At 51.4% G+C, this 26,278-nt stretch overlaps 1 protein-coding gene and 1 pseudogene across 1 annotated transcript; one reads left to right on the top strand and one right to left on the bottom strand.

Annotated features, from left to right (window-relative positions):
• Positions 1 to 294: 294 nt before the first annotated feature.
• On the bottom strand, positions 295 to 869 carry LOC104849816 (annotated as a pseudogene).
• A 10,416-nt stretch (positions 870 to 11,285) lies between these two features.
• On the top strand, positions 11,286 to 20,851 carry LOC104849897. The gene is made up of 5 exons (XM_010606557.1): positions 11,286 to 11,294; positions 16,716 to 16,998; positions 17,326 to 17,477; positions 19,909 to 20,035; positions 20,466 to 20,851. The coding sequence occupies exons 1-5, from the start codon at positions 11,286 to 11,288 to the stop codon at positions 20,648 to 20,650; spliced, it is 756 nt and encodes a 251-aa protein (XP_010604859.1). The 3' UTR covers positions 20,651 to 20,851.
• Positions 20,852 to 26,278: the final 5,427 nt, after the last annotated feature.

Below are 26,278 nucleotides of genomic sequence, written 5' to 3'. Positions count from 1 at the left end.
CGTGAGAGAGTCGGCAGAGGCGTTTTAGAGGAATGTCAGTTTCAGAGACCAGTTCACAAGGTGACCAGTGGGTACCCTCAAAGCGGCTGTGTGTATTTGGGAAACGAGTATTTGTTCAGCAAAATGGAATAAAAGTAAACTGGGTACTCTTGCCTCACCGGAAACAAACCAAATGCACTTAGTCCAAATACTCAGGCACAATTGTGAACCTCTTTAGAGAAGCACCACGGTCAGTGGGCTGCTTCACACACACTGCCGTCACTGTGTGCCGACACACAACCCACACAGGTGAGTTCATGAGTCCTCTTCCTCCAGCTCCTCTTCGTTGAAGTCCCCCTGCTCTGCGTCACGGTCCTCATCCTCAGCACCTTCTTTACTCTTCTCCTTGCTTCCTTCTTTCTCTTCATTTTCCTCCTCAGATTTCTCACCCTAACCTTTCCTTTCCAGTTCCTCCATTTCTTTCAACACATCTGCAACATTAATGAGTGAAGAGGCTCTGCCTTTGCCCTTTTGGATTTTGGGCCTGCTTTTCTGCGTTTTCCCACGGCATCATCTCTCTTGGGAGTCTTCTCCAACCTGGTGTCCGATCTTCTCTGTATGTCTGCATGCATGTTTCGCTGTATCTTTCAATCTTCGGGGTTTTCAATAAAATAAGGCTTTCTTTTCCTTGTTTCTCTCACTTGCTGCTTCAAGGCCAGCATGCAGTCTTCACCCTCTCCTGTTTTCAGTGGCACTGGCTTACAATCTGTACCAGGAAACAGTGGTGGTGGCTTCAACACTACATCGGGCAACTTTTCACCTCTGCCAAAGCCAACAGCCTCAATACTAAAGGTACAGGCAGCATGTCCTCTGCCTTTATTCCCAGCCATCAAAACTAGTTATACCAGAAGAGAGGGCAAACACTACTCACTAAGTCTCGAACCTTGGGCAAAAGCTGTGTAATCCAAGTGCCGGCTGGGCAACCAGGGAAGCCAATATTCCTTGTTTGAAAGAAAATCAGGCAATTTATACATTGCCATTGCAGCACAACAGGGCAGTCTAACTCCATTCAGCGGCCAAGCCCACGTGCAGCCTGCTGTCAGCGGTGCCTCGCGTTGCCGAGGCTTGGAAAAGCTTAAACTGTGTGTCAGCCACAGGGCATCCCCAACAGGACGGAGCCCATGAACCGCAGCTCCACTCTGCTCACAGATACTGGCTCCCCTGACCCAGGATGCTCTTGGGCCAGAGGCCCAGCCAGCGTCCCTGCCTTGGGCCTGGCCCAGCCCTGGCAGGTGAGAGGAGGCCCAATCCCTCTCGATTAATCACCCTCTGCCACCCAGCACCTGGGACTGACTCCAACTCCCCCAGCTGCTATATTGACAATATTCCCTGTTGATTTCCTCATTTTCTCAGCCTAGGCTGCACATACCTCTTTAAAATTCTTTATAAACGTCAGTAATTGCTGCATCCAACTTCAATTCATTACTTTCCCGGGCCTCATGTATTTTGATGATATGAAAGTTGACCGCATTTACATGCAAATTGAAGTTTTATATTAATAAGGGCCAGTGAAAGGAGATCGCATGGTAATGCTCCATTATGACTTTTAAATACATTTGCCCATGTCTCGACTGGCATTAGCATGGTCGGGCCATGAGGAAATCATGTTGGTCTGATTGCAATTTTGTTTTCCAATTGAAAGTACAATTTCATCAGGTTTCCCTGTCATTTCTAATAATGACTTAAGTTTGCTTGCTAAATTGGAGAATTTCTCTGGCCTTCAGATGGGCTGGCACACAGGTGAGGTGACAGCTGTCTCTGGCAGAGGGCTTCATTACGGGCAGGCAGCCGTCCGTCCCCCGGCTCTGTTGGTGACAGGAGCAAAATTACTGCAGGCTGTGTGCCGCGAAAGCTGATTACCTTAAGCACACGAACTTTTACCATAAAACTCTCAGGGCCGAACAGTTGGTTTGCGAACACACATTCTGATACAGTGACCAGTGGCTGCTAAGTCTGCAGGGTTGCAGTTTTCCCTTTCCAGCCATGCAGCTGTGCTCAGTGGCACAGAGATGAGTTGCCTTCACCCCCACTTATCTGTAGACATCAGAGCGACGCTATGCTCCCGTATCAGGAATAAGACGATAAGATCCAAGACCCTTCCAAAAATAGGTCCTCGACAAGGACATTTTCTCACTTATCCCCACTAGATGGAAAGTGGATTGAGTGTCTACAGTCCGCTCAGATTTGTCAAGATTCAGAAGGAAGCTATGGGTAACATCTGGCACGCCAGAGCTATGGAGAAGCTAAATAACATGATGATGTCTGATAGGAGGGTGGTCGGGGCCTCTTCCAGCCCTGCTCGTGTTGTCTCTGAGTCGCCGGGGCCCTGCTTTTGCTGGAGTGTTTGAGCCATGATGGTCGTGGCACTGAGGATGCCCACTCACTGTCACACAGCCAGAGCATGAGCCACTTGATTCAGAAACACAGTAACTCTCTAACCAGCACATTCCTGTGTTTGGCTGTTATCTGAATTGTTCCCATCTCTGGGTAGATAAGGCACTGATAGCAGGTGGAATGTGAGAAAGGCCATGAGTTATACAACAGGATTCTATTGTCTCTGACTAGTGCAAATATTTACCCAGGGAACTGGCGAAATTAACACCTTCCACGCTCAATGGCCACTCAGGCATCCTGTGAATGAGGCGGGGTTTGCAGTGCCTGGGGCCCCGCACAGACAATGGTCACCTCTGTCCAACAGCGAGGGGCTGCCTGCCAGCTGACCTCCTGCGGGCTTTGCAGTGAGGCTAAGCTCAACATGCACAGGGCTGCTATTTATTTATAGGTTTGCTTTTAGTAATTACGCAAATGCTCCAAAGAAAATGACAGGATGAGCTGTCTCATGGCAAGGACACTTGATCTGGGCAGGACGAGACCGCACAGACAGCCTGGGTGAGAGAGGGCGCGCCTGGAGTGCTGCTGCTCTGTAGAAGGAAATGTCCAGGGGCTGGGTGTCTGAGCCTCGAGCTGCCCTGGTACCCTTGAATGCTGAGCGCTCAGCGTGGTGAGGAAGCCCCCCGAGAAGCTTGGACATCCGCAGGAAGCTGTGGATTCTCCCGACTCCCGGAAAAGCCTCCATCCACTCCCAATGCTGGCAGGGAGGATGGCACCGCCTCCTGCGGCAGCACCTGGCAAAGCTCAGTGAAGGTTGAGGGTGACATCAGGGTTGCTGAGCAGCTGACGTGGGGTGGGGCAGGAGCGAGGACTGCCCTAGCGGGCCCAGGGTCACCGCAGGGTGGACAGCAGAGTGGGGGAGGATGCAAGGGAGGCTGGTCGGAGTGTTGTAGGGGGACAAGGACTCTTCAAGCCATCGCTGAAATCAGGAGAGAGGACGTGAGCCAGGGAAGGTGGCCCCCAAAGGAGGATGCACCATGGCTTGTCCTTGGGGCCCCAGAAAGACTGTGTTGTGTCCATTTTAGTCCATCTGCTGGCTCCGGGTGTCACGGAAGACACAGTGCCAGGCTTCTGACTACCGCATCAGGCAGGCAGCTGTCCCTCGTGATTTGCTGCCGTCCATGCACCCAGCCCTGGAGTCAAAGCCACCAAATGCCATCCCTCCTCCACCCGGAGCCCGCCAGAGAACAAACTAGAGGCCCAGCCTCCTGCCTGTGTCTGCCCACCCCAGGACCCCTGTCCCACGTTGGGTCCTGGGCAGGTCCCTCTCCCTGGAATGTCCTTCCCTTCCTCCCCCTGCATGATTCTCTGGTTCCTAATCCCCGGGGATTCCCTTCAGATGCCCCTCCCTGGAAGGCGGCTCTGGTCCGCGTCTGGTCTCGGTAGCCCCCCAGCCCAGGCCTCTTTCTGCATGGCAGGGACTGGACTTGCTCCCCCGGGGCAGAGTAGACCCGCTCGTCACCCAGCATCAGCTCCTTCTGGTTCTCACCATTCTGCGAGTAGCATGGGCATCAGACTTGTCCTTGGGTCTCTACTGAACACAGGTCATAGCGACCAGGATTCTTCCTCAGATAGCCTGCATCTGGGCTGAGGCACTGATTTCTCCCATGTGCACCTTGGATTCCTTCTGGCCACCCCAGAATCCCAGGGAACCATGCACAGGTCTCTGGACTTCCACAAAAAGTGGGCACCGCGGGCACATGTGGGAGGGTGTGGACTTGCATGGGGGGCACAGAGCAGGTGGAAGGGCAGCAGTGCCTGTGACCTCATCCAGGCCCTTCCTCCATGAAGATGCCCTCCCGCCCACCTGTGAACCTCCTAGCCTCCAGGACTGGCACATCCGTAGGGCTCCAGGGGGTTTCAGTACTCACAACCTCGACTGGACAGTGTTCTAGACAACAAATTTCACAGGCAAATCCTTCTGCTGGCCAACTGGAGCCGGACTCTGGTCCTTAGAAATAAATGCACTGTGAAGCGCTGCTTTAAGGTGTCATGAAGCCACATAGCATGTGGGTGACAACGGCCTCGGTTTTCCCAGAACCGTCCGGCCGGCTTTGGCAGACTGTCCTACAGCTCAGGAGTCCCTCAGTGTGTGGGAAAGTGGGCCACCTGGTCCCCCAAGGGCTCGTCGCCTTGACAATGAAAAGTGTTTCCTGTAAATCCCCGAACAACTGTTAACAGTTGACCCATTCTTTACAAAGGCTCGGAAAAGAGATTCTGTGTTTACTTGAAATGGCCTGCAAATCAGTGGCTAATTCTCTAAGAAACAGAAATAATATTTCTTTCATGGAAAATGGCATTGTACGACCTGCAGGCCCTACGCAGCAACAAGAAACTTGACTTTGTACTGGGGCAGATAACAGAAACGTTCAGCTGCTAGTGGGGTTATTCCGGGGACGTTCCTTCTTTCTGTCATGGTCAGGCACTCCAAAGATGACTTTTCTAGTGACCAAAGAGGTAAACAGTTGAGATAGTACAGCAATTACCACCTAAGTCTTTCTACACTTTCTCCCTCAAAACAGTGTCACCCACTTTAAAAAAATATCTTGATCGGAGTGCAGTAGATAACACTGGCTTTCCACTGTTCGGAGCCCGGGTATGTTGGGGACCGGCTTCCCAGTCCCTCTCTTCTCACCAGTCAGCCTTGGGGGGTGGGGGCAGGGGCCAAGTTCAGTTCCCATGGGAAGACCCCAAACGAACCCGAACCCCAGGAGGAGCTCAGGCTGAGGGTCTGGCCAGGAGAGCACAGCAGCTTTCTCTGTGTGTGCCAGGAGGAGAGGGACTCTGCTGTCCCTGAAACAGTGTGAACACCTTCAGCATACAACAGAAAGCAAAGGGACCAAAGCAGAAACCACCACAGGGCTGAGAAGTGTTTTGAGCGTTATGTTACAGTGAATCCCCCATCTACACACACACGAAACCCAAAACATCATGGGCTGGAGCACAGTGGAGCACAACGGGCATCTCAGAGGACAGTGTCACCTGCATGCCCCAGACAAATTCAGGCTGCCTTGTTGTTGGGAGAATCTAGGAGAGAGAAGAGTACCCTGGGCTGTCATCTCTTGACCAGATGTGTTATTTCGTCATAAAATTAACAGTCACTGTGCACCACTTTGAGACTTTTGAGTGTTTTCATGGTCATTATCTTACTTCATCTTGAAAGCGCCCCAGTGAAAAGTGCAGTTTTGCTGTAATTGGCCTCTATTTTTTGTTTGCCCTGGGACTGAAATCCAGTTCTTTCTTCCTCACTGCTTCTCCACCACAAGGCTAGCAGCTGCAGGACAGGAGTTGTCTTCCTTTTGGCTCTCCTCTCCGAAGTTGGGTTCGCATTTTATAAACCGCAGGAGAAAGCCCAAGTTTGGGTTTGGGGCTTTCATTCATTGACATTGACGGTGGCGGTGGTTTAACTCTCGGACATTTCCTTGTGCAGAAGCAAAGCTGGGTAGAACATTTTGTTTTCTCAGGTAAAAGTCAGCTGTCCAACTCTTTCAGTTCTGTGAAGAAGTGAAACAAAGTATCCAACCAGGAGAGAGAAAGCAACTGGAGAAATTCCTCCCTGCCAAGTCCCATGGGATAGTGACTTCTGCTGTCTACACACGCAAACACACATTGTTGCCTCTTTCTTTTCACGTGTATATCCAGAAGTGCAATTTCTGGGTCACATGATAATTATCTGGTTCAGTTTTTTTTTTTTTTTTTCTTTTTGAGGAGCTGTTAACCTATTTCAAGTGGTGGTGCTATTTTTACATTCCCGCCCTTATTGCGTGAGACTGCAGTCTCTCCACATCCTCACCAGTATTTAGACTAATTTTATTTAATAATACTATCCTAATAAGTGTGAAGTGGAATTTCATTGTAGTTTTGACTTGCGGTTGCTTAGTAAGCAGTGACTTGGCTGCCTTCTTATGTGGTTGTTGCCCACTTGTATATCTTTGGGGAAATGTCTATGAGGGTCCTTTCACAGTTTTAATTGTTGATTTTGATGTTGAATTGTAGATGTTCTTTATTTGTGCTAGATATTAACCCCTTATTAATATATGCTTTGGAAATATTTTTCCCCATTCCATGGATGACTTTTTACCCTGCTGATTATGTCTTTCCATACCCAGAAGTTTTTATTTTAATAACTAAGATCCCTGAGTGTGATTTATCTTCCTTTTTCCTTTTGTTACTTGTGTTTTGGGGATGCATGTTCATGATATCATTGCCAAATCCAATGCTGTGAAACTTTTCTCATGTTTCCCCACCAAAATTTTACTTTTTAGTGTTGTTCTTAGGAATTTAATTCCTTATAATCTGATTTATGTATATAGTGTAAGATAGAAGTCCAACTTTCCTCATTTATTTTTGGATATGGATATCCAGTGTTCCAAAGGCCATTATTTAAAAAGCCTGAGTATTTGCAGTAAGTATTCTTAGCATCCCTTTCAGAAATCACTTCACCATTACATAAGGATTTGAATTTAGGGTCTCTATTCCATTTACTGATTTGTCAGTCTTTGTGATACAGCATACCATACTGTTTTATTGCTATGGCTTTATAGTAAGTTTCAAAATTAGGAAATGTGAGAATTCCAAATTTATTCTTTCTCAAGATTATATTCACTGTTCTGGGCCCCTGAGGTTCCATTTGAGTTTTGGAATGGATACTGTATTTCTATTTCTATAGAGAAACTTGTTGGAATTTTGGTAGAGATTGCACTGAATCTATACATTATTTTAATGGCTTATTAATATCTTAAGTTGTCTAATCCACTAACAGAGAAAGTCTTTTCATTTTTTAAATGTCTTCAAGTAATATCCAAAGTTTTTAGAGCACAAGCACTCTGTCTCCTTGGTTAGATTTATTCCTAACCATTTTCATCTTTTTTGATGCTATTGTTCATTGAATTATTGTCTTATTTTTTTCAGATGATTTGCCATTAGTGTATAAGACTAGAACTGGGTTTTGCATGTTAATTTTGTTTCCTGCAGCTTTGGTGAGTGCATTTATTCATTCTGGCAGATGTTGATCTGGGCTGTTCACGTTCCCCACATATAAAAGCATGCCAACTTCAAGCAACTCTTTCCTTGGAGTGATAACCAATCGTGTGTTGTGAGAAAGCCTCAGCCTGCTTTAATTAAAATCAGTAGAAGGGCAGGGACATCTCTTCTTGGGCCACGGGGCTCCTGCACAGGGATGCTGAGCGTCTGGCAGCTGCCCCGGCGTCATCGGTGCTACTTCCAGGCATGGTTTTAGGCTGCTGTTGATTGGTTCTTTCCATTGATGATTTGCACTGACAGTGCTTGTTCTATCAGAATAATGAACATGCTGGTCTTGCTGGTGTAGTTGTGTCCTGAGCCGTGTTCCCAGAGCCTCGGCTTCCCTGGACAGGACTACACTGCATGCCCACACAGACTCGTGCGAGTGACCCTTTCTGTCCTGTCCTCCCTGGAAGATGACATGGGCCTCACTGCTGTGGACAGCGGCCCCTGTGTGGCAGCAGCACCCACATGTGAGCTGTTACATCTGAGGCTGGCAGTGCGCTGCCCTCCCGGTAGGACTGCAGCTTAAATACCTCACGCAGCCATGGTACGTCTGGTTCAGCGTGGGCCTTTCTGGGGGTCGGGGTCCATTGTGGTGCAAATACTGAGAGAAGGTACATTGCAGCTCGGCCTTCTGCAGCCAGGTCCCCAAGGACCAAGGAGAGGTTGGGCGAGTAGGCCCAGGCCCTGCAAGCCACCAAGCTGGAACCTAGGGACCGCAGCCCACAGCTCAATGACCCCACACGGCCCACACCTATCCTGTGGGTCCCGCCTTCCCGCCACCCACCACCGAGACCACACAGCTCCCCACCCCCCGCCAGGTTCAGCCTTCTTTCTCTGTACACCGGCTGCTTTCTGAGTCCTGCCTTTAAATTGCAGTCAGTGCTTTAGACAGACCATCCAGGAGGAAAATCGAAATAATCTCTTGTTTGTTTGTTTTATTTGCTCCGCAAGCTGTGCAATTCACTGCCTAATAATTTCATTTTAAAAGGAACAACTGTCATGGTGCTTTGCTCTATTTACTATTAAAACAGGAAGAAGAAACTTGTTAAATCTCTAGCTGGAACAACCCCCTCCTCTCCTCCCTGCGTCCTCCCAGCACTCCTCAGCACTCTCCTTCCTCCCTTCTCGGCCCTCATCCTCCCTCCTTCTGTCCCTCTTTCTAGCATGCAGGAACATCACCAAGACATGGCCCAAGTTTCCCAGGAAGGACCCAGGAATACGCTGCCTGAACCAAGTGCTGGTTTCCCCTCAAATCAGTTCCCAGTCTCGCCGCAGGCCCCTGCATGTGCACCGGGGTAGCTGAACTTATCACCGTGGGCACCGCGTTTATTTCTGCTAAACCATACTCACCAAGCGGGGGTAAACCACTTGCTGCCCCACCCAAATAGCCAGGGTGAGCCCACTGCCACTGCAGCAGCTGCCACTTCTGCTGCCTGTCCTCAGGCCCTACTTTGTCCCCAAAGGCAGGGAACACAGAATGAGAGGCTGCAGGGCCCCCAGCAGACCAGGGGGGCTCTTGAAGGCACAAGAGCCACTTCCTGACGTGAGGAGTTCGCTTCTCCTGGCTTCGAGGGGAGATCAGCTGAGACCACAGTGCTGAACCTGCATTGGGTGCCCCCAAAAGGAGTCCTGGTGCTACACGATCCCTTTTGAAGGTCCCCTGGAAGCTCCGTGGGGAGGTAGTGGAGAAACCCAGGACTGCGCTCCTCGTTTCCCCATTCTTAAGTTCTGGGTGAATTGCACAGGTTTCCATGAGGCAGTCGCCCGCGTTGCACCGTTACCTGCCCATAGGTGACTCCATCCCTTGAGCACAGAAGGCCCTGCTCTTGCTGCACCTGCACACAGCCAGCAGCCAGCTCAGCCTGTGTCACCACAGGGTCCCCGCCCCACCTCCCAAGACTTCCCCGCTTCAGGTCAGTCAGTGCAGCTCAGTGACAGGGCTGCCTGGAGGACAGGACACAGGCTGCAGTCTGGGGCTCTAGTGACAGGAGCAGAGTGAGGCTGGCAGTGCCCCCAACAGGTGGCTCTTCACACAGGGCTCTGCTTCTGCCTCCTCCCGACCTGAGCGCTCCAGTGACTTCGCTTTCCGCCATGAGCTGGGGTCCAGTCACTCAGGGAGTGGGCAATGGGAGCACAGTGGGCAGAAAGCAGCCTCCTGGGAGCTGGCAAACCACCCTCCAGGAGCCCTGTGTGGAGACTTTGAGGTTGTCCTGCTGTGAGCTAGGCAAGGGACCTAATCGGCCTCCTGTCCAGGGCAGCTCAGCCCACTGAGGCCACACTCCCCTGCACTGCTGTTTCTCAGACCCTGACACTGAGGCTGCGGGATGGGGCCAGCACACCTCTGTGTCAGGAAAGTGCTTCTTTTTCAGTCTCCCAAACTGAGACAAGAGCACAGCTGGAGACCAGTCAGGAGTCCCTCCTGCTGTTTCTCACAGTGCAAGACTACAATGACGATGATTATGACGACGTTTGCTCTGCTCTTTCGTTCGCCACATTCAGAGTTCAGGCTTCCCTTCTTGTATGAGTTCTCTCTCAAATTCCCTTCAAGGATGAATAAGTTTTCTCACTGTGCTGTGTCCGGCTCTGAGAAAATGCCCAGCCCTGCTTGGGAGGGACATCTCCGTCCCTTTCCTGCTCCAACGACAGCAGAGGCCAGCACCTCTGAGAAAGGACAGGCCAGGACTGGGAGAGAAGCTCAGCTCCACTCCGACAGGTGTCACCACGGTCAGCCCTCGATATATGTTCCCTGAGCAAGCAGTCCTCGGGGTTGAGGGCAGGCTGCAGAAAATCACCAGTTTAATGTCTTCGAGACCCTGTCTTTAGGTTACTGTGAAAATCCGCCTTTGTCCACAATCTGCCAGAACTTCTATGACATGTCACTTTCTCATAGGTGAATCAAATGCCCTGTGTGCAGCCCAGGCTGTGAACCAGCTGTTGTGGGGACCCCTGAGCTCTGGATGGGTTGGCAGACCAGGCCACTTGTCTTTGTTAACAGAATCACACACAAACCCTTGTGCATGAAAAGTGTAGATTCGATTTTTAATTCTTCATGAAATGTGCGGAAACACGGCTCAGTGCACATTTGAGCAGAACCTGCTAATGCCCCGGAACGAGTCATAAACACCTCACCAGGGCTCCTGGGCACATGGCTCTGCTCTGCTGGAGACTTTATTATAATCTGCTAAACAGACAGAACTGGGGGTGATGTGCGTGGGCCCCATAGGAGTGGTCTGCAGCCTGCCTCCAGGCTCAGCGGTCACATCAGGTCTTATGTGAAGAGACAGCACAGGACACAGGTGCAGTTTTGCTTCTGTGCATGAACACTTTACATTTGCAGTGTGGGTCATGTGCACCAAAGCGGAAATACCAGCTAGAGAGACCTGAGCCCGGGAGAGAAGGGAGCGGGCACACTCACGTGATGCTGTGTGTGCACCACACTGGGCCTGAGGCACAGGTGGAGAAGGAAGGCTGGGGGCCAGGAAGGCGGGAGCAGGTGTCCACATGAGGACATGTAATGTGCACATTCAATGGGCAGAAAGGCCTGAGGACAACTGTGTACTCTGTGGCAAATATTTGTTGAGCTCCAACTACTGTTCTGAGCCCTTCTGAATTCAGAAAATGTAGTCCTCAGTAGACGGATAGTCCCTGCCATGGGAGGTTGTGCTGCAGCCCCACAGCATGTCAGGACACACAACAGGCAGAGGTGGGGGAGGACGGGTGGGCTCAGGGCAAAGCGGCTGAGGGCGCAGGCAGAGCAGAACACACTCCTGCAGGACCCTCTGTAGCTTCCGGGCCCAGAGCGAGGAAGAGGGAGACAGTGAGTAGCCATGGGGCCGGTGAGAGATTAGCTCAGCAGGGCTGGTCTCCGCGCCGGTGCCAGAGAATCGGAGCCCAGTGCAGTGCCACAGGGTGCACTGTGCGAGGCCTGGGTTGTTACGCAAAACTGTCTGGACCCTGTCGTGCGGCACGCCTGCACATGTATCATTTTGTTGCTCTCTCACAGACCAACGTGAGCATTCATCCACTCTGCGGTGGGGGCCCCGGCTGGACGGTGCTCTCCAGGGGGCACTAAGGGCTGGCCTTCAGGGTAAGCGACAGGGAGGAGTGGAGCCTTAGAAGCCAGGCTTCTGCGAGTTTCAGGTCACTGGAGTGCATCTGCGAGGAGACCCTGTCGAACTGCAGCCCCAGAGCAGTGGGCCAGAAGAACCCTCTCTCCTTGGTGCTGACTGCCTTGTCCTCAGGGCTGCCCACTGCTCATGCTGCTGGAGTCACTCTCCCCTGTGTGCAGGCCGAGTGCACACACGCGCAGCTGGCAGAGTTGGGTGGGGACCCTAGACCCTGTGCGCATCCCCAGCAGTCTCTTCGATAGCACCACTCCATGGGCACCCTGGCAACTCGCTGTGGCTTTATTTAGTTATTTATTGAGACAGGTTCTCACTATGTAGTTCAGGCTGGCTCCGAACTCATATGTAGCCCAGGCTGGCTGCAAACTCACAGTGATCCTCCTGCCTCAGCCTCCCTAGTGCTGGGATTACAGATGTGTACCACCATACCCAGTGTGGCTTTTTTTTTTCAAATACGATGATGAATCATCTTTTTAAAGACTTTGCTGGCCGTTGTACTATTTTCACCTGGTGCTTTCTGAAAGTCTCTTGATTCATTTGTTATTTATTGCCTCTTCCATTTTAATCAGTACAGATCTTTCTATATATTCTGGATACAGGCCCTCTGGTAGATATTTGCCTTCTCTCTTTCTCTTATTTTTAATTATTAAGCAGTTCCCTTTGATTAAACTGAAAGATTTAATTTCAGTGTAGATCTATTCATCTGTCTTCTCTTTCATAGTTAGCATGTGTCTGGTGTGTGTGCTCACCCATTCCGGCTACCGTGAATTCTTATTTCTGTCTCACCTCCTAAACAAATATTGTTTTACTTTATAGTTATATATTCAAAAAGCACGATAAATCAATTTATGGAAGTAGTATGAAGTCAAAGTTGCCAAGTCTCTCTCTCCCTCTCTCTCTCTCACATATATACACACATGTGCACGTGTGTGTGTTGACACTTTTATTAGGAATGGAGTAAATCCATGCATCAACTCCGGGTAATTGATACAATGGTGGTTTTGCCTTCTCCAACTGATAAACATTTATGCCCGCAAGTTGTTTAGGTGCCTTCAAATATTATCCTTCAATAAGATGTCAGGAATTTTTGATAAGAGAATGAAACCTTAGCTGTATCTCTTTGTATATGATGTTTTTATAAATGCTATATATTTTATTAGAATTGTTACTCATGGAATGTAGCATTCACAAAGGGCTGCTAATAATTTTTAAAACGGTCGTTTTCCTCTTGGACCACACAGTCTCGTGGAGGGCTAAGAGGTCGGCAGGGAGCTGCTGCAACGATCCAAGCCAGAAATGGCAGATGAGTAGTGGGGCATGGTGGGAACATTATTCAAGTCTGAATATAGTCTAATGGGAAAAGTGGCAATTTTTTTGTTATGTTTGGAGTAAAGGAGGGGCAGATTCATCTTATTTTGAACAAATTAAAGTTATAATGTGCCAGGATGAGCAATTCTGTGGAAAAAGAAGGTTTAGGGATAAATTTTGACAGACTGCTTTAAGACACTTAAATTAGGGTGTTTTTCAGACATCTCAGTGGAGAAGTGGAGAAGGCAGTTGGATTTACAAGAGTGTAGCTTAGGGGAGAAGACTGGACTTTAGGTAGAAGACTGGACTTTAGGTAGAATTTGAGAGTATTAGTGCCTAGTCGCTATTTTAAGTTAGGTCAATATCTTCATTTCCAGATAGAAGGTAAATTGTAATAAAACTGGAAATTGGCAACTAAAATGTGGCTCCATCCCATAGTCAGCTATGCACATATATGGAAAAACCATGCATAAAAATAAGAAGACATATTTAGGGGAAAAACCAAAGCCAAATGCAACATTTTTAAAAGCATAATAACAGAAACCAGTGTCTCTGCAATGTATCAGGCATTAAACTTCTGCACATATTGAAAAATAATTATTCAAAAGGCCAGAGGCATCAAGGAACCAAGGGATAAAATAGATACTGGAAACAGATCAATGCATAACACCAATGTTATTATTAACAAATGGACTTCAAAATCACCATATTCGGTGAGCAAAGGATAACGTAAATGAGTGGTTTAGGGTAAGCAAAACTTATAAAATACTCATTCTAATATCTGAGAACTACAACCTGATAGTTTAAAAAGTGCAATTAATTTAAAAGCTCAAGCAGAACACAGAACTTTTAAGACTTCAAATAAAGCCACAACATAGAGCCTAACCTGAAAGAGAGAAAAAATAGAAATCGAGGAGGGCAGCATCAGAAACATGTGAACCTTGTGTGGATTTAAAAAGAACAGAAGAGAAGCGATTTTTAAAAATGATAACCTAGAACTTTCTGAAGGAAGACAAGCACCAGCTCAGAGAGGCAAGAAACTGAGAAGATTTAGAAACTCAAAGCAAAGTGCTCTTCGCCCCTTTACCAAAATAAGGCAAAAACATTAAAGCAGCTGTGCAGGCAGAGAGGATGCCTCCCCCAGAGGCCACACGCACAGATGAGCAAGGACAGTGGTGTGATACAGGAAGCTCATTGAGCGTCGTTCTTGGGGAAAATATTGCTCTAAACCTAAGGGGGAAACATGGGTGCTCACAGAACAACAAATCTGAGAGTGTTTGCTTCTGTCAGATTTTACACTACAAAAATATTGAAGAACCTTCTCTGTGCCCCCCGCAAAAATCCCAGGAAGTAGCAGGGCCCTGTAGAAAAAGAAAAGGGGTGACTGGGAAGGAAAACATAAAAGGTATTTCCTGTTTAAAGCAAAAATAATAACAGAGTCTTATGAGACTTATAGAAGGAAATAAAATACAAAAAAACGGGAGCACACTGGCCGCGGTGGAAGCAAAGCTCACGGTGACTTATTGCTTGGAGTGTACGCAGTCCTAACTCATAGTGGGCAGCAGTAGCTTAAGAGTAGTTTTTAAAGGCATCTGGATGACTACCAGAAATACTAGGCATGAAACAATCTAACTGAGAAAATAAAATAATAGTTGGTTAGTTAAAAAACAAATTTGGCAGTAATTATATGATTTCATTGCTGCGTGGCATTTACCTCTTCTCTGGGATGTGGAGACAATTTGACAATGCCCATAATAATATGTGAAGAGAGGAAAAAGTAAACCATAATCTCACTGGAGAAAAGAAAAAATTATAAAAGTGAATACCCATTCAAGAAAACAACATACTCTCAGATAAAAGACTTCCTTACTCTAATAGTTCCAGCAAAGCTGTCCAGCAAAAGTATCCAAAATGTTCTTTCTTGATAATAATTTAGAAATGTTAAATTAGGAAGAAGCCTTTGCCTGTCTTCACCCTCTTCTATTTACTGTCTTACAATCCCCAAATCACAGCAACAGCAGAAGAAAAAGGAAAATACAATTAACAGAGATTGGTAGGAACCAGACACCATTTTCCTTTCTGGAGAAGATATTACCACCTGTCCCTGAAAAGCAAGGACATCAGCATTTGTGGACGCATGAGAATCCACCTAAATTTCTAGGTGGAAGAAAAACCTAACAGCAACAAAATATTATATACCCACCCCCACACAAGTAGGTAACGGCGTGACTTCAAAACAGCAGCAAAGGCCCTAAAGCACATGGCACTGAATCCAGCGGAATCTGACTCGCAGCTGGGTGCAGAAAGGGTGGGATCACCAGACTCCTTTCCGCACAGCCACTGGGCAGGGTTCGCGCTTCACATGTGGCCTGCTTCCCTAGGTGAGGGCTGGCCGCACCGTCAGGAAAGAGCAGAGTGGTGTCTGCTGCTTTTAGGTCGGGGGGCTGTTTGTTTGTTGTGCACCCCCATGCAAATTACCTCACCCCTTTCCCGTTCCAACTTCTTTTTTGGCCAAAAGAGATGACAGCGTTCTCGTGGGGGGGGTTCTAATGGCACCCAGAAAGGACATCACTCTGTTCTTACCACACAGATGGTGTTCTGGGAACGTTAGTGTCTACCTCGGGATCCTGTGATTTAAAGACTCCCATACCGTGTTCACCGTTTTAAACTTCTACACAAAAGATTCTAAATTTCACTAGGAGGCTGAGTTGATAAGGAGCAGCAGTAAGCTCTTTAGAAACAAGAATGGCAGTGGGACCTGGGCCTTCAAGGTGGAAGGCAACGTTGCTTGCTGGGGGCAGACTCCCAGACACAGCGCCCCCTGAGGCACGTTTTGTGAATAGACTGTGAGGAGGTTGCCCAGAAAATATTTTCCCAAATAAATGTTTGGAAAAAAAAAAAAAAAAGACAAAGTGTGGCAATACAAGACGAGAAAGGGAAGGGCCCCATCAAGTAGCGAAGTCACCACCTAGCGCTGGTTCATCCAGATGCATGGGGAGTGAGGGCCCTCGTCTGGTGGTGAGGCTGACCTTCCTGAATGTTCTACTTCCTCTCTCACTTCTCATAATGGGATTTCAAACTTGGCACACATCCTTCGCCGAGCGTTTTGACAACACAGAGTGGAGAGCTTTGGCACGATAGACAATCTAGCCCAGCTATTCCACAAGAGGAACCTGTCCTTGGAGGGGCCTCAGGGACATGGCTTGTCACGTGTGTCAGCAAGAACGCTGTCTCAGAGGGCAGTGCGGAGTGAAAGGCCGGTGTCCGCCCACACTTCCTGCAACAGGGAAAGAGAGAGAGGGCATCGCAGACAGTCCTGAGCATGGGGACTCCAACACCAGCATACTCCAAGAAGTAATGGCAAGACCGAGCAAGGAGTGTGTCTGGTGTTGACCAGGTCCTCCTCAGAGAAGGCGACGGCTCCATTTCACAGTGATGTGATGTTGTTTAATTAAATAAACGTGTGAAGTTAACTTCAAGAATGCCCTGTGTCCCAAGAAGATGAGATTGAAGGAGCGCAGTCCCTGTAGGTGGGCAGCGCTCTCAGAAGGGCGGTCCTGTCCCCTCCCAACTCAACCTGGTGGGAGAGGCTGGGGAGCCCCTGTAGGAAGCCACACATCCTCTGGCAGCCTCTTCAGTGAGGCAGTTAGAGACCAGGGCTGAGCCAGTGGCTGGTGGATGGCCGACCTCCCACCCAAGAGCCCTGTGTCTGCGTGTACGGATTAACCCACAGGACTGCCAGGCTCGGCTCGGGCGGCCCCTGTGGCCCCCAGGTCAGGGACCAGGCCAGCGTCCCGATGAAGGCTCTGCCTCGTCACAAAGCAGTTTGGCAGTGCAAGGCCAGGGCCTCCGCTCTCTTCAGTTGGACAATTGCTGAGCGGCCCTCCTGAGTTTCGCTCCGAGTTCCTTTCTGCTTCGACCTTGGCCTGCTCTCCTTCTGCCCCAGGGAATTCTCGCGATAGAAGAGGAAGGGGCGGGACTTCCGGCACCAGAGACAGGAAGAGAAACTGCAGAGTGGGATTCGGTGCAGGCTGCGTCCTCCTGGCTGCAGCTGAAGTAGGTACAGTGCTCCCGCAGCCGCGAGATGAAGGAAAAGCTCAAAATGGAGGTACTGTGTGGTCGCTGCTGGGGAACTGTCCACAACTGCAGCCCACTGAGCGGCTTCACAAGCCTGCTTATCTGAGGAGCAGTGTGCAAGGCAGGAGGTAAATCACAGCAGAGCTAGCGGAGGGGCAGGGCCCGGCGTCCCTCCCCGGAAATGGAGACTCCTGGGCAGAAGAGCCGTGAGCCAAGCACAGCGCAGAGACGCTGACCAGGCTGTCACCTGCACGGTTTTGTTACTTTCCTTTTCCTCTCCACTCTTTCCTCTCCACTCTGCTTCTCAAGAAGAAGAGGGTCTCGGGTCACACTCACCTAGGGTCCCCAACTTCTGTAGGCACGGGCAAGACGCAGAATCCAGGATTAGGCCCAGGCCCGCCTAATCGGCACCTCGGGTGTTCAGCGTGGGAGTGGGGGTCTCACCCGCCTCCTTGGGTGAGGAGCTCGGATGTGAACAGATCTCGCAGCACTCAGGCAAACGTGATCATGGTGAGTACGTGATCCCAGCACTTGGGAAGTGCATGCACCCATTCCTTTGCATGATTTAAAGACTATTTGAGAGATATAGAAAATTAAACATGATTGAAGTAATACATATATAACATATAAATATATAAAATACACAACACACACCCTGATACACCAACGGAAGTGGGAGTTAGCCTGTGACCTCCACTGGTCTGTCTCCTTTTTTAATGTCATTTATTCATTTATTTTTCTGGGATTTTTTTCTTTGTTTTTTTTCCTTTTGTTTTGGTTTTGTTTCTGAGACAGGGTCTCCCTGTGTAGCCCAGGCCAGTCTTGAATTCACAGATCCGTCTGCCTCAGCCTCCTGAGTGCTGGGATTGCAGGTGTTCGTCACCTGCCCAGTGTATTTCTGAGAATGAAGCACGTTGGCCTTTTGATCAGGAGCCTGGTGAAGGCTCACCTGTCATGCATGATATTCCCCAGTAGGCAGCTGGGGGTCAGCAGGGCTGTGGATGTGTGAAGCGCCCAGAATGGTGTTTCCGGCCGGGTAACTGCTCCACACATGGCTCAGTAAATCAGCTCTGAAGGGAACTGTGACCTGGCAGTAAGAACGTGAACAGACGCCAGACACACGTGCAGATGAGTGCGGGAGACTGTGCCGGTTCACACTACCTGCGCGGCAGGCACAGACACCCAGTCCGCCGTGCGATGCCCTGTCTCCACTGTACCTGCTGTTAGACCTCCTCTCGTTCCTCTGCCACCCCCAACTCCAGCCTCGGCGGCGGAACCTCGGAACCTCATCCTCGCCTCCCCTCCCCCTCCCACCCTCCACCACGTGTTCCCCACACTGGACCATCGTCCGCATTGCACCTTGCACGAGATGCCTTATGTTGTCAGTGGAACTTCCCACTCTCGGGCTGCTCTCCTGTCCTGCTCTGTGTCCACCCCGTCCGTGAAGACGAGACCCGTTTCATTCCTTTTATTTTCTGTAACATCTGTACCAGAGCCTGGATACACAGCAGATACCTGACACATAACTCATTCTGTGCCTGACACTCAACTACTATGCGTCCCATTTCACAGACAAGGACACTTAACGCACAGAGCTGAGTCGCTTGTCTGAGTTCTCCGTCGCCCTGTGTTAAGCTGGGATCCTAGAGCCTAGCGATGGCCGGCAAGGCTGGTGTTTCCGTCTCCATGTCCATCCGGTCACTGGTCGTGCGAGTCCCGTGAAAGCTGGGACTGTGTGTGTGTCCTCTGTGTGTATGTCCTCTGCTTGCCGGGAGAGCAGGAACGAGCTTGAGGTTTCCCTGGCATCTGTGTGTGTCTTGTGTCTGGCCCCAGGGAGCCTCCCACTTTGGCCCGCCCTGAAACGGAGCAAGGCCCAGTTACCCAGGGAGCCGACTGGTCCCACTGACCCAACAAGCTTGCATCCCGAGGGGGAATGGGCTGTGACCTTCCTGTGCCACTGTCCTAGGCCCCCGCTGTCCCAACCGCACACGGGGGCCCTGCACCTTGTGTTGGGGGCTCTGTGTGTGTTTGGGGCCGGGGTTCCTGGTCAGGTCCCAGGCAGATGGCCACACCACCTGCCCTGTGCCCTTCCCTGTTGAGACGAGGCCCTCACTGCCTCACTGAGAGCAGGTGTGGTGCTGGACAACACTGTGATCCCAGCCCTCTGGACGGCTGAAGCAGGACCCCAATTTCCAGCCCAACCTGGGCGACTAGCGACTTAGTGAGGCCTGGTCTCAAATGAGGATAAGGAAGGGCCCAGGTGTGGCTCCCTGTGAAGGTAATGGGCTCGCGTCCAGTCATGGAGGAATGAAGGAAGCAGCTTGCATCCTTCCCACCCAGACCCATAGGCCACCTTGGCCTGACAGGGCACGTGGAGCTTGGGGGGTGTTTGCGCCAGACTGTGACAAACGGCAGGTCACACTGTAGCCAGGTACTACAGACCTCTGAGTGGATGACAAGGGGGTTCAGCCACAATCTGGGCTCGTGGTCCGACTACTGGGCCCTACACTTGGGCCGTGAGCACCTACAGTGCTGGTGCCGGGGCACAGACAGCGGCACAGTCCAGGGTGAGTCCTGGTGCCGGAGCCCGGGGCTGCTGACCTTCCTGGTAACATTGCAGGTCCCCACCCAGTCCGTCAGTGCCTGGTGCAGGACCAGGTCACAGCAGGTCCTCTAGAAGGGGCCACACGGGCAGGAACACTAAGATGTGCGCCTCGGGCTGTTTCCCGGCCCCCACACGGGTGTGTGCTCTGGACCCGGCAGAGCTCAGGCTTCCACGTGTGGCTCACCCACGTGTCACCAGAGGGCTTCATGCAAAGACTGTGAATGGCAGTGTGGGAGCACACAGCACCTCTGGGAGAAGCCTGAAGGGAGAGGCCAAGAGAGGCTGAGGGAGCTCAGGACCGGCAGTGACGATGACTCACCTCATTCTTCTCACCAGCCAGCAAAGGGGCCCTGCTGCAGGTGCCAGCCATTGTGTCCCCAGCACACGCGTGTGAACACAGTGTGCACGGTGAGAAGAGCCAGCAAAGCACCACCCTGGTACCCTCGCAGTCCTGCACCCTCAGGTGAAAGGGGATCGGGCAACAGGACAGTGGGAGCAAAACTTACCTGATTTGCAAGGGACACTCATATACTGTGGCTTTTTAAATTAAGAAATACTAGTTTTCTAAAGCACATGATGTTTGGGTTTCAGTTGTCTGGTTTTCTTGGTCTGTATGGGTGACAAGCTCACCCTAATGAGAACATGAAAACAACACTCCCAGACCCGGCTGTGTTCTGGGACACAAAGCATGCCGCGCCAGGAAGAGATGGTGCTGTTTTTACATTTTCAGATCCGGACTCTGAAAATCTTAAATGCTATGAATATCTTGCCAGGATTTCTGATAATGAAAGCTAAACCAAGGACAATCAGTGCCCAAAGGGCAACACCGATTTTCCCACTGAAGAGATGGTTTGATTTCACTTCCATACTCTGGTTCTGATTTCTTTCCTTAGCAGCAGGTGGTCCTGCCGCAGTCACCCCCAGAAGTCTGCACACAAGACTCGGTGATTGGAAAGAACACTCAGAAGCTGGATCCCCTAAGAACACACAGATACCCACAAGCACTGCGGAGTGTGTTATCAGAACAGTTCGGAGCAGTTGTGTTCTTATGTTACTTCAAAATATTTGGCAAGATTAAGATCATCATTATTTCTGCCATTAGCTTTTTGATGATGTGATAATCATTATTCATTGAGAGCCCCCAATCAGGTAGATACAGAGGAAAAGTGCTTGCTGCTCCTCACACGTTTAGTGGGGACTCCGACAGTGTGACCCCGGGGACGGCACGGGCGCCCACACCAGTCCCTTCTGCTTCCCAGAGTTAACTCGGACCGACCCAGCCCAGCTAATTCTCCATAATGGAGACTTGTTCAGTGACGTCACTTCCTCAGCTGAAAATTTTAACTTTTTTTTCTCTTGCTAACTCGTTTGTCCTCACTAATAAAAGAAATGTGGTATGTTTGAAAACAGAAAATCGGATATGCTAGTAGGAAAACTGCCCAAAGCGAGGAGGTTGAGGAGAAGGGAGCGGCCCCTCCTCCCCGAGCCTCAAAGCTGCTGGAGAGGCGGGAGCCGGCTGCGTCCCGCTGCCAGGGGGCTCTGCGAGGCTGATCTAAGGCAGGTCTGTCTGTCAGCTAAGACTCAGCTCTGATTCTCCACCGGCTGCAGAGAAAGTTTAATTCTGAACTGTGAAAAGATTCAATAAGTCACCACAAATCACCCAGACTAAAGCCCAAACTGAGTAATTTACACAGCACTTTGTGATCTTCAAACAGTTCTCAGGGTAATTATTCATGCCCGACATGGGGCCGCGGGCCCTGCTCCCTGTTTGTTCTACGGCCGAGGAGAGGTGTTTGAAACCTGCGAGAGACGACCAGAGGGCCCGGGATCACGGCTAATGTGACACCCCCAGGCCTAATCTTCTTAGAGCACTGGGATAAAATAAGTATCCATTACAAAATCAGCCTTCATGCTGCCCCCTCCTGAGCCTGGCCACTCTGATAGCCTGCTCGGAGACAATCGGGTGATCCCGGCCTTAATCAGCTGTAGGAGCCAGGGCTGGAGGAGAAGGGTCTAATCTCCATATTTAGTCCATCTGTACCCTCAGACCTGACTTGCCCGCCCCTAGAAGATCAAAAGGAGTTCGCAAAAATCAGATTAAGGCAGCAGAAAAGGGAGGGAGGTCTGAGCTGTGTAACAGCCAAGGTTTCCCTCCAGCCTCGGTTGTATACACATTGATTAAGACCATTCGGTTAATCCCATCGGCTTCCATAGCATTGTGTTCGCCTTTTCTTCTCCCTCCACCTTTCAACCAATAAAAAAGCCACAAAGGAGGAGTGTTGGGCGAGCTAAAAGTACGAGCCGCGTGCAGGGCTGGCAGCGTTGCCCGCATCGGGAGGAGTCCCGTGAGTTCACAGGCGCTGCCTCTCTCGGCCGCGTGCCTGCCCGGGAAGGGGCCGGGCCGCCAGTCCCAAGACGACACAGACACACGGCCAAGCAGTGTGCGGTCCTCGAGGGCTCAGGCTAATTACCAGCACGGGCAGGTGCGGGAGCGGCGTGGGGACCGCTGACGCTGGGCTCGCGTGCGCCGAGAACATATGGAGTCGCCGGTTAGAGCGGCGCTGCCTCGTCCTCGGGACGTGCGGGAGGTCATCTCCTTCCCCCGTGCGTGGGTGTCCGCGGTGCCATCTCGCCTGGTGGCTCTGGCCGTCGCAGTGCCCTGCGGTCCTCTCAGCTCTGGGCGGGTGGACAGATGGGTGAGAAGATGGGGACAGGAGGAGTTCGCACTCTCGCTGCTGCTGCCAGGCGCCTGCTGACCAGGAGTGGTGACGCGTGGCCGCCAGCCGTGTCCTTCAGCCTAGGAGAAACCTGCGCGGCGTCGGTGATAGGGCCGAGGGAGCCGAGACACGAGCGGAGCTCCGGCACGTCTCCTGGAAGGCCGACAAAGTCCCTTCCTCTTTGGCTTCTCACAGGTCCCACGCGGTGCCCGAGAGAGCTGCGTGGCTGCTGGGCCTTGGCACTGGCGCTCGCCTCATTAGAGTGGATTAAGTCGTGATGCTGCGAAGGATAAAAGGTGAAAAGCAAACCCAGCAGTGCTCCGGGGCCGTGTGTGCTGGGCGCCATTACTGGCGGACGCCCGTGTGGTTCGCACTTCTCAATTACTGGCGGCAAAGGTGGCTGTCATTGCAGGGGCTCTCGCCCGCCTGGTGCTGGGGTCCTCCCGGCCCTCCACACCTTCTCTTGATGCTGGCTTGGGAATGTTCAAAGACAGAAATCCAGATCCACGGCCTCCCGAGGACAGCCCAGCGGAGGGGTGAGGCCGTTAGTAAAATCAGCAAATGAGACACAGCCTTCTCAGCAGGGCCTGGAGAGCCTAACCCTGGGCTCCCTCTCCAGTGCGAGCTGTGCCAGGAGACCAGCCGGGGGCCCTGCTGCGGCAGTGGGCACTGCCCGGCCCGGAAGACTCCCGTGTCCCATGTGGTCCCCATTTTGCTGGACACACTTTCGTTCTGCTCGGGTTCTGGAAAAGGAGGAAAACAAGACTCTAGACAGCATTGTGTGAACTTAAGGCTGAGAAATTCTGTGGGGTTTGTGGTTGCTGGGAACACGGGGTCTCCTAGGGCAAAGCCCCTGGCAGGGGGATTTTTCTGAACAGTCAGGGGAGTGGAGACTGGGTTTTGTGGAAAGATCAGTGCTGTGTGGAGCTGCCAGAGGGTTGGTGTGTCCCGAGCCAAGCCCGGGACCCACCCTGGGGAGGCCGCAGGGAGCCAGGACCCTGGAGAAATGGAGCCTTTGCTCTGGGGGAGCCACTGCATTTGGAGAAGTACAGAAGGTTCAGTGTGACAGCAAACCGTATTGTACATCACTAGCAGTTCCACTGCTCCAGCCAGAGTGAGGCGTTCCCACGCGGTCCAGGGGTAGCCTGTGCCTGTCAGCTCACGCGAGGAGCTTTCCCGGCGCACACTTTGTGAGTGTGTGTGCATGTGTGCAGGTCGCGCCAGTCCTGTGTGTGTGTGTGTGTGTGTGTGTGTGTGTCTGTCTCTCTGTACATGTGTGTGTGCCAGGCATGTGTGATTGGTGTCTATGTCTTTGTGTGTCAAGGATGGACTTGTGCTGTGTGCACACGAGTTGTGTTTGTGCTGTTGTGGACGAAAGCTGAACGTCTGTGTGCACGCATGCATGTGTGAGCGTGTGTGCATTAGACACAGCTGAGCCCGTCATGTCTTGCAGACCCAGGACTGTGCAGCTTCTGGGCCAGCACTGCCCACTGCAGCCCTGGTGTGGTGGCCGGGGTCCCTGCAGAGCTCCCGTTTCTCTCTCCAAGGCCTGTGTGGACCCTGCGGACAGCAAGCAGGGTGTGCCAGCTGGCCTGGCAGCCAGGCCCCCAGCTGGAGGCAGGGCGAGGGGCCGGCGGCAGCATGGGGCAGTCCTGGGTGCTGGGTAAGACTTCCTCCCCACGTCCCCGGTGCGCTGTTTCCTAGTCACAGCCGACTTGCTTGCCTTGAAGTGAGTGGGACAGAAGTCGACCCATGTCAGCACCTCTGGCCCCTTTCTGGGAGAAGCTGCAGATGATGAGAGGCACAGGCCACCCACCCGATCCAGGCCGGGCTCCCCCCGGCTCTGTGGGTAGACCTGGCCGGAGTGTGTCCCCGAGCTCACACGTGCAGTGTGGGGCTCCCCAGGTGGGGTACAGAGCCGGCAGGAGGGCACCTTCAGAAGTAGTACTCTTCCATGCTTCCCGTGAGGGCGGTGGTCCTGGGAGGGCAGCATGGGCCCTACGTTCCCTGGCCCTCTGTCTTACCCAGTGACTCCTCTGCCACTCTGCATGGGGTCATTTCCATGCCCTCTGCTGGCAGGCTGTGACCTGGCCAAGGTGACCCCTGCAGGGCTGCCACGAAGGACTTGTAGCCTGTAACATGTAAATGCAATAAGCCTCTGTTCTTTCTGCATTGCTCAGCCTCTGGTGTTGTGTTATAGCAAAAGAAAGCAGCAGATGCACCGCTGTTAAAAAGGGCAAGGTTCTCTCGGGCTGGCCCTGCTCAGCCCAACCTGTCTGCAAGGCCAGTGCTATGGGCTCTGGGGCCGTGTGGCCACCGGTGTGTACTGAGGGCCATCTTGAGATGGACCCGGGTGTGTAGACACTACACCCTCGGTGCTCAGAGAAAGTGAGTCATATGGAGCGCGGCACACTGGCTGGAGGGTCTGAGGAGGGAGGGAGAAAGTGCAGTTGCCAGCTGCGAGCCTGCGGAGCTGCTTCATGGACAGAAGTGAACCGAGCTGGTGAGGAGGTGCAGGGACACCCTGTGTCGTAATTAGTGGGAATGGCTACAGTCTCCGACAGGTACAGAAGGGGCGGCAAACACCACAGCCAGGGCAGTGTAACCTGGGAAATGTGAGAACACACTGGGTGGTGAAGACAGTGTAGCAACCTAGGGACACATGGTCACTGTCGCGAGAGTGTGCCTTTACCAAACACTCGCCACTCCATTCCCAGAACGCAGCATCTTTATCGGTCTCACCAGCCCAGATCCATTATTAGAAACAGATGAAGAAAATGTTAACACGTGTGAGGGACAATTCATTATTCTCATCCAAGGCCTTAAATCCTTTTGTGGCTGACCCTGGCAGCAGCACTGCCACCCGAAGGACCTCTTGGAGATCTGTGGGATCCACGCCACAGGCTGGGGTTCCGTCCCGGCAAATGATCGCAAAGGTCCCACAGCCAGGGCTGTTCAGCAAGTCCCTTGCACCTGCTGTTGCTCTTTCCAGGAGACCTCTGTGTCCCCACCCAGCTCCACGGAGCCTCTGGACAAGGGGCAGGGCTGTGGCTCCCTGTGGGAAGGGCTGGGCGCCAAAAGGGTTATCAGGCAGGGTGTCCTGAGGGACACTCAGGGGAGCCCCTCCTCTCCACCACTGGCCATCAACACAGTGTCAACAGGAAGGTGTGCACACAGCTCTGTGCCTCAGTTCAGGAAAAAAACTGAAGAAACAAAAGGTATGATTTAACCTGAATTTTGTAAAAACTACTACGTGTGTGTAGATATGTGTATGTGCTATATATATATAGATAGATAGATAGATAGATATAGATATAGATATAGATATATATAGTGTATGTGTGTATTTCTGTGCATATGCATAGGTGTGTGTGTGTGTGTGTGTGTGTGTGTGTGTGTGTGTGTAAAATACCTTTCATCCTTCTCAAAGCTCTTTCATGCTGGCCAGCCTTTAAGGAGGCCACAGAGGAAAATTATACAATCTAAAAAGTCAACCTGAAACATCAGCAGCTAATTGATGCTTTCTTATTGATTGCGTCTATATTTAAATTTTTACAAAGCAGAAAGGAACCCTAAAAAATTCTACTTCTGAACCAAGATATACTACAAATATCTTACCTGGCTCCAAACCCCATACCCTACAGGAAGTTGTGGAACAGAAAGGGGGTGAGGTCCTCTCCATGGGTTGCACAGGGCAGCCGAGCCCATCCACAGGCTCCACTGCTGCAGAGGACCCTGGCCTCTGCTCAAAGAACCCTGCCGAGCAGGATAAGCTGGGTTCTCGGGAGAGGGCCTCCCAGGGGAAGGGGTATCTTCGGCCCCAGAAGCAATGGCATGCCCCTTCTGTAGCACGGCCTGCCATTTCCCAAATGTGAACATGATGTCTCTCCCCGAATGTCCCCAGAGCGACTGAGCACGAAGTACATCCACCCAGCCCATGGTCCTTGAGTGGCTCGGTGAGGAAGAGGAGCCTGGTCCTTGTCCTCACT

Source organism: Fukomys damarensis, unplaced genomic scaffold (assembly GCF_012274545.1).
Source record: "Fukomys damarensis isolate Sample0158 unplaced genomic scaffold, DMR_v1.0_HiC HiC_scaffold_1, whole genome shotgun sequence".
In the NCBI taxonomy this organism is placed as follows: domain Eukaryota; kingdom Metazoa; phylum Chordata; class Mammalia; order Rodentia; family Bathyergidae; genus Fukomys; species Fukomys damarensis.
The sequence above is the reverse complement of the archived record's forward strand: the minus strand, read 5'-3'. Positions and strand labels throughout refer to the sequence as shown.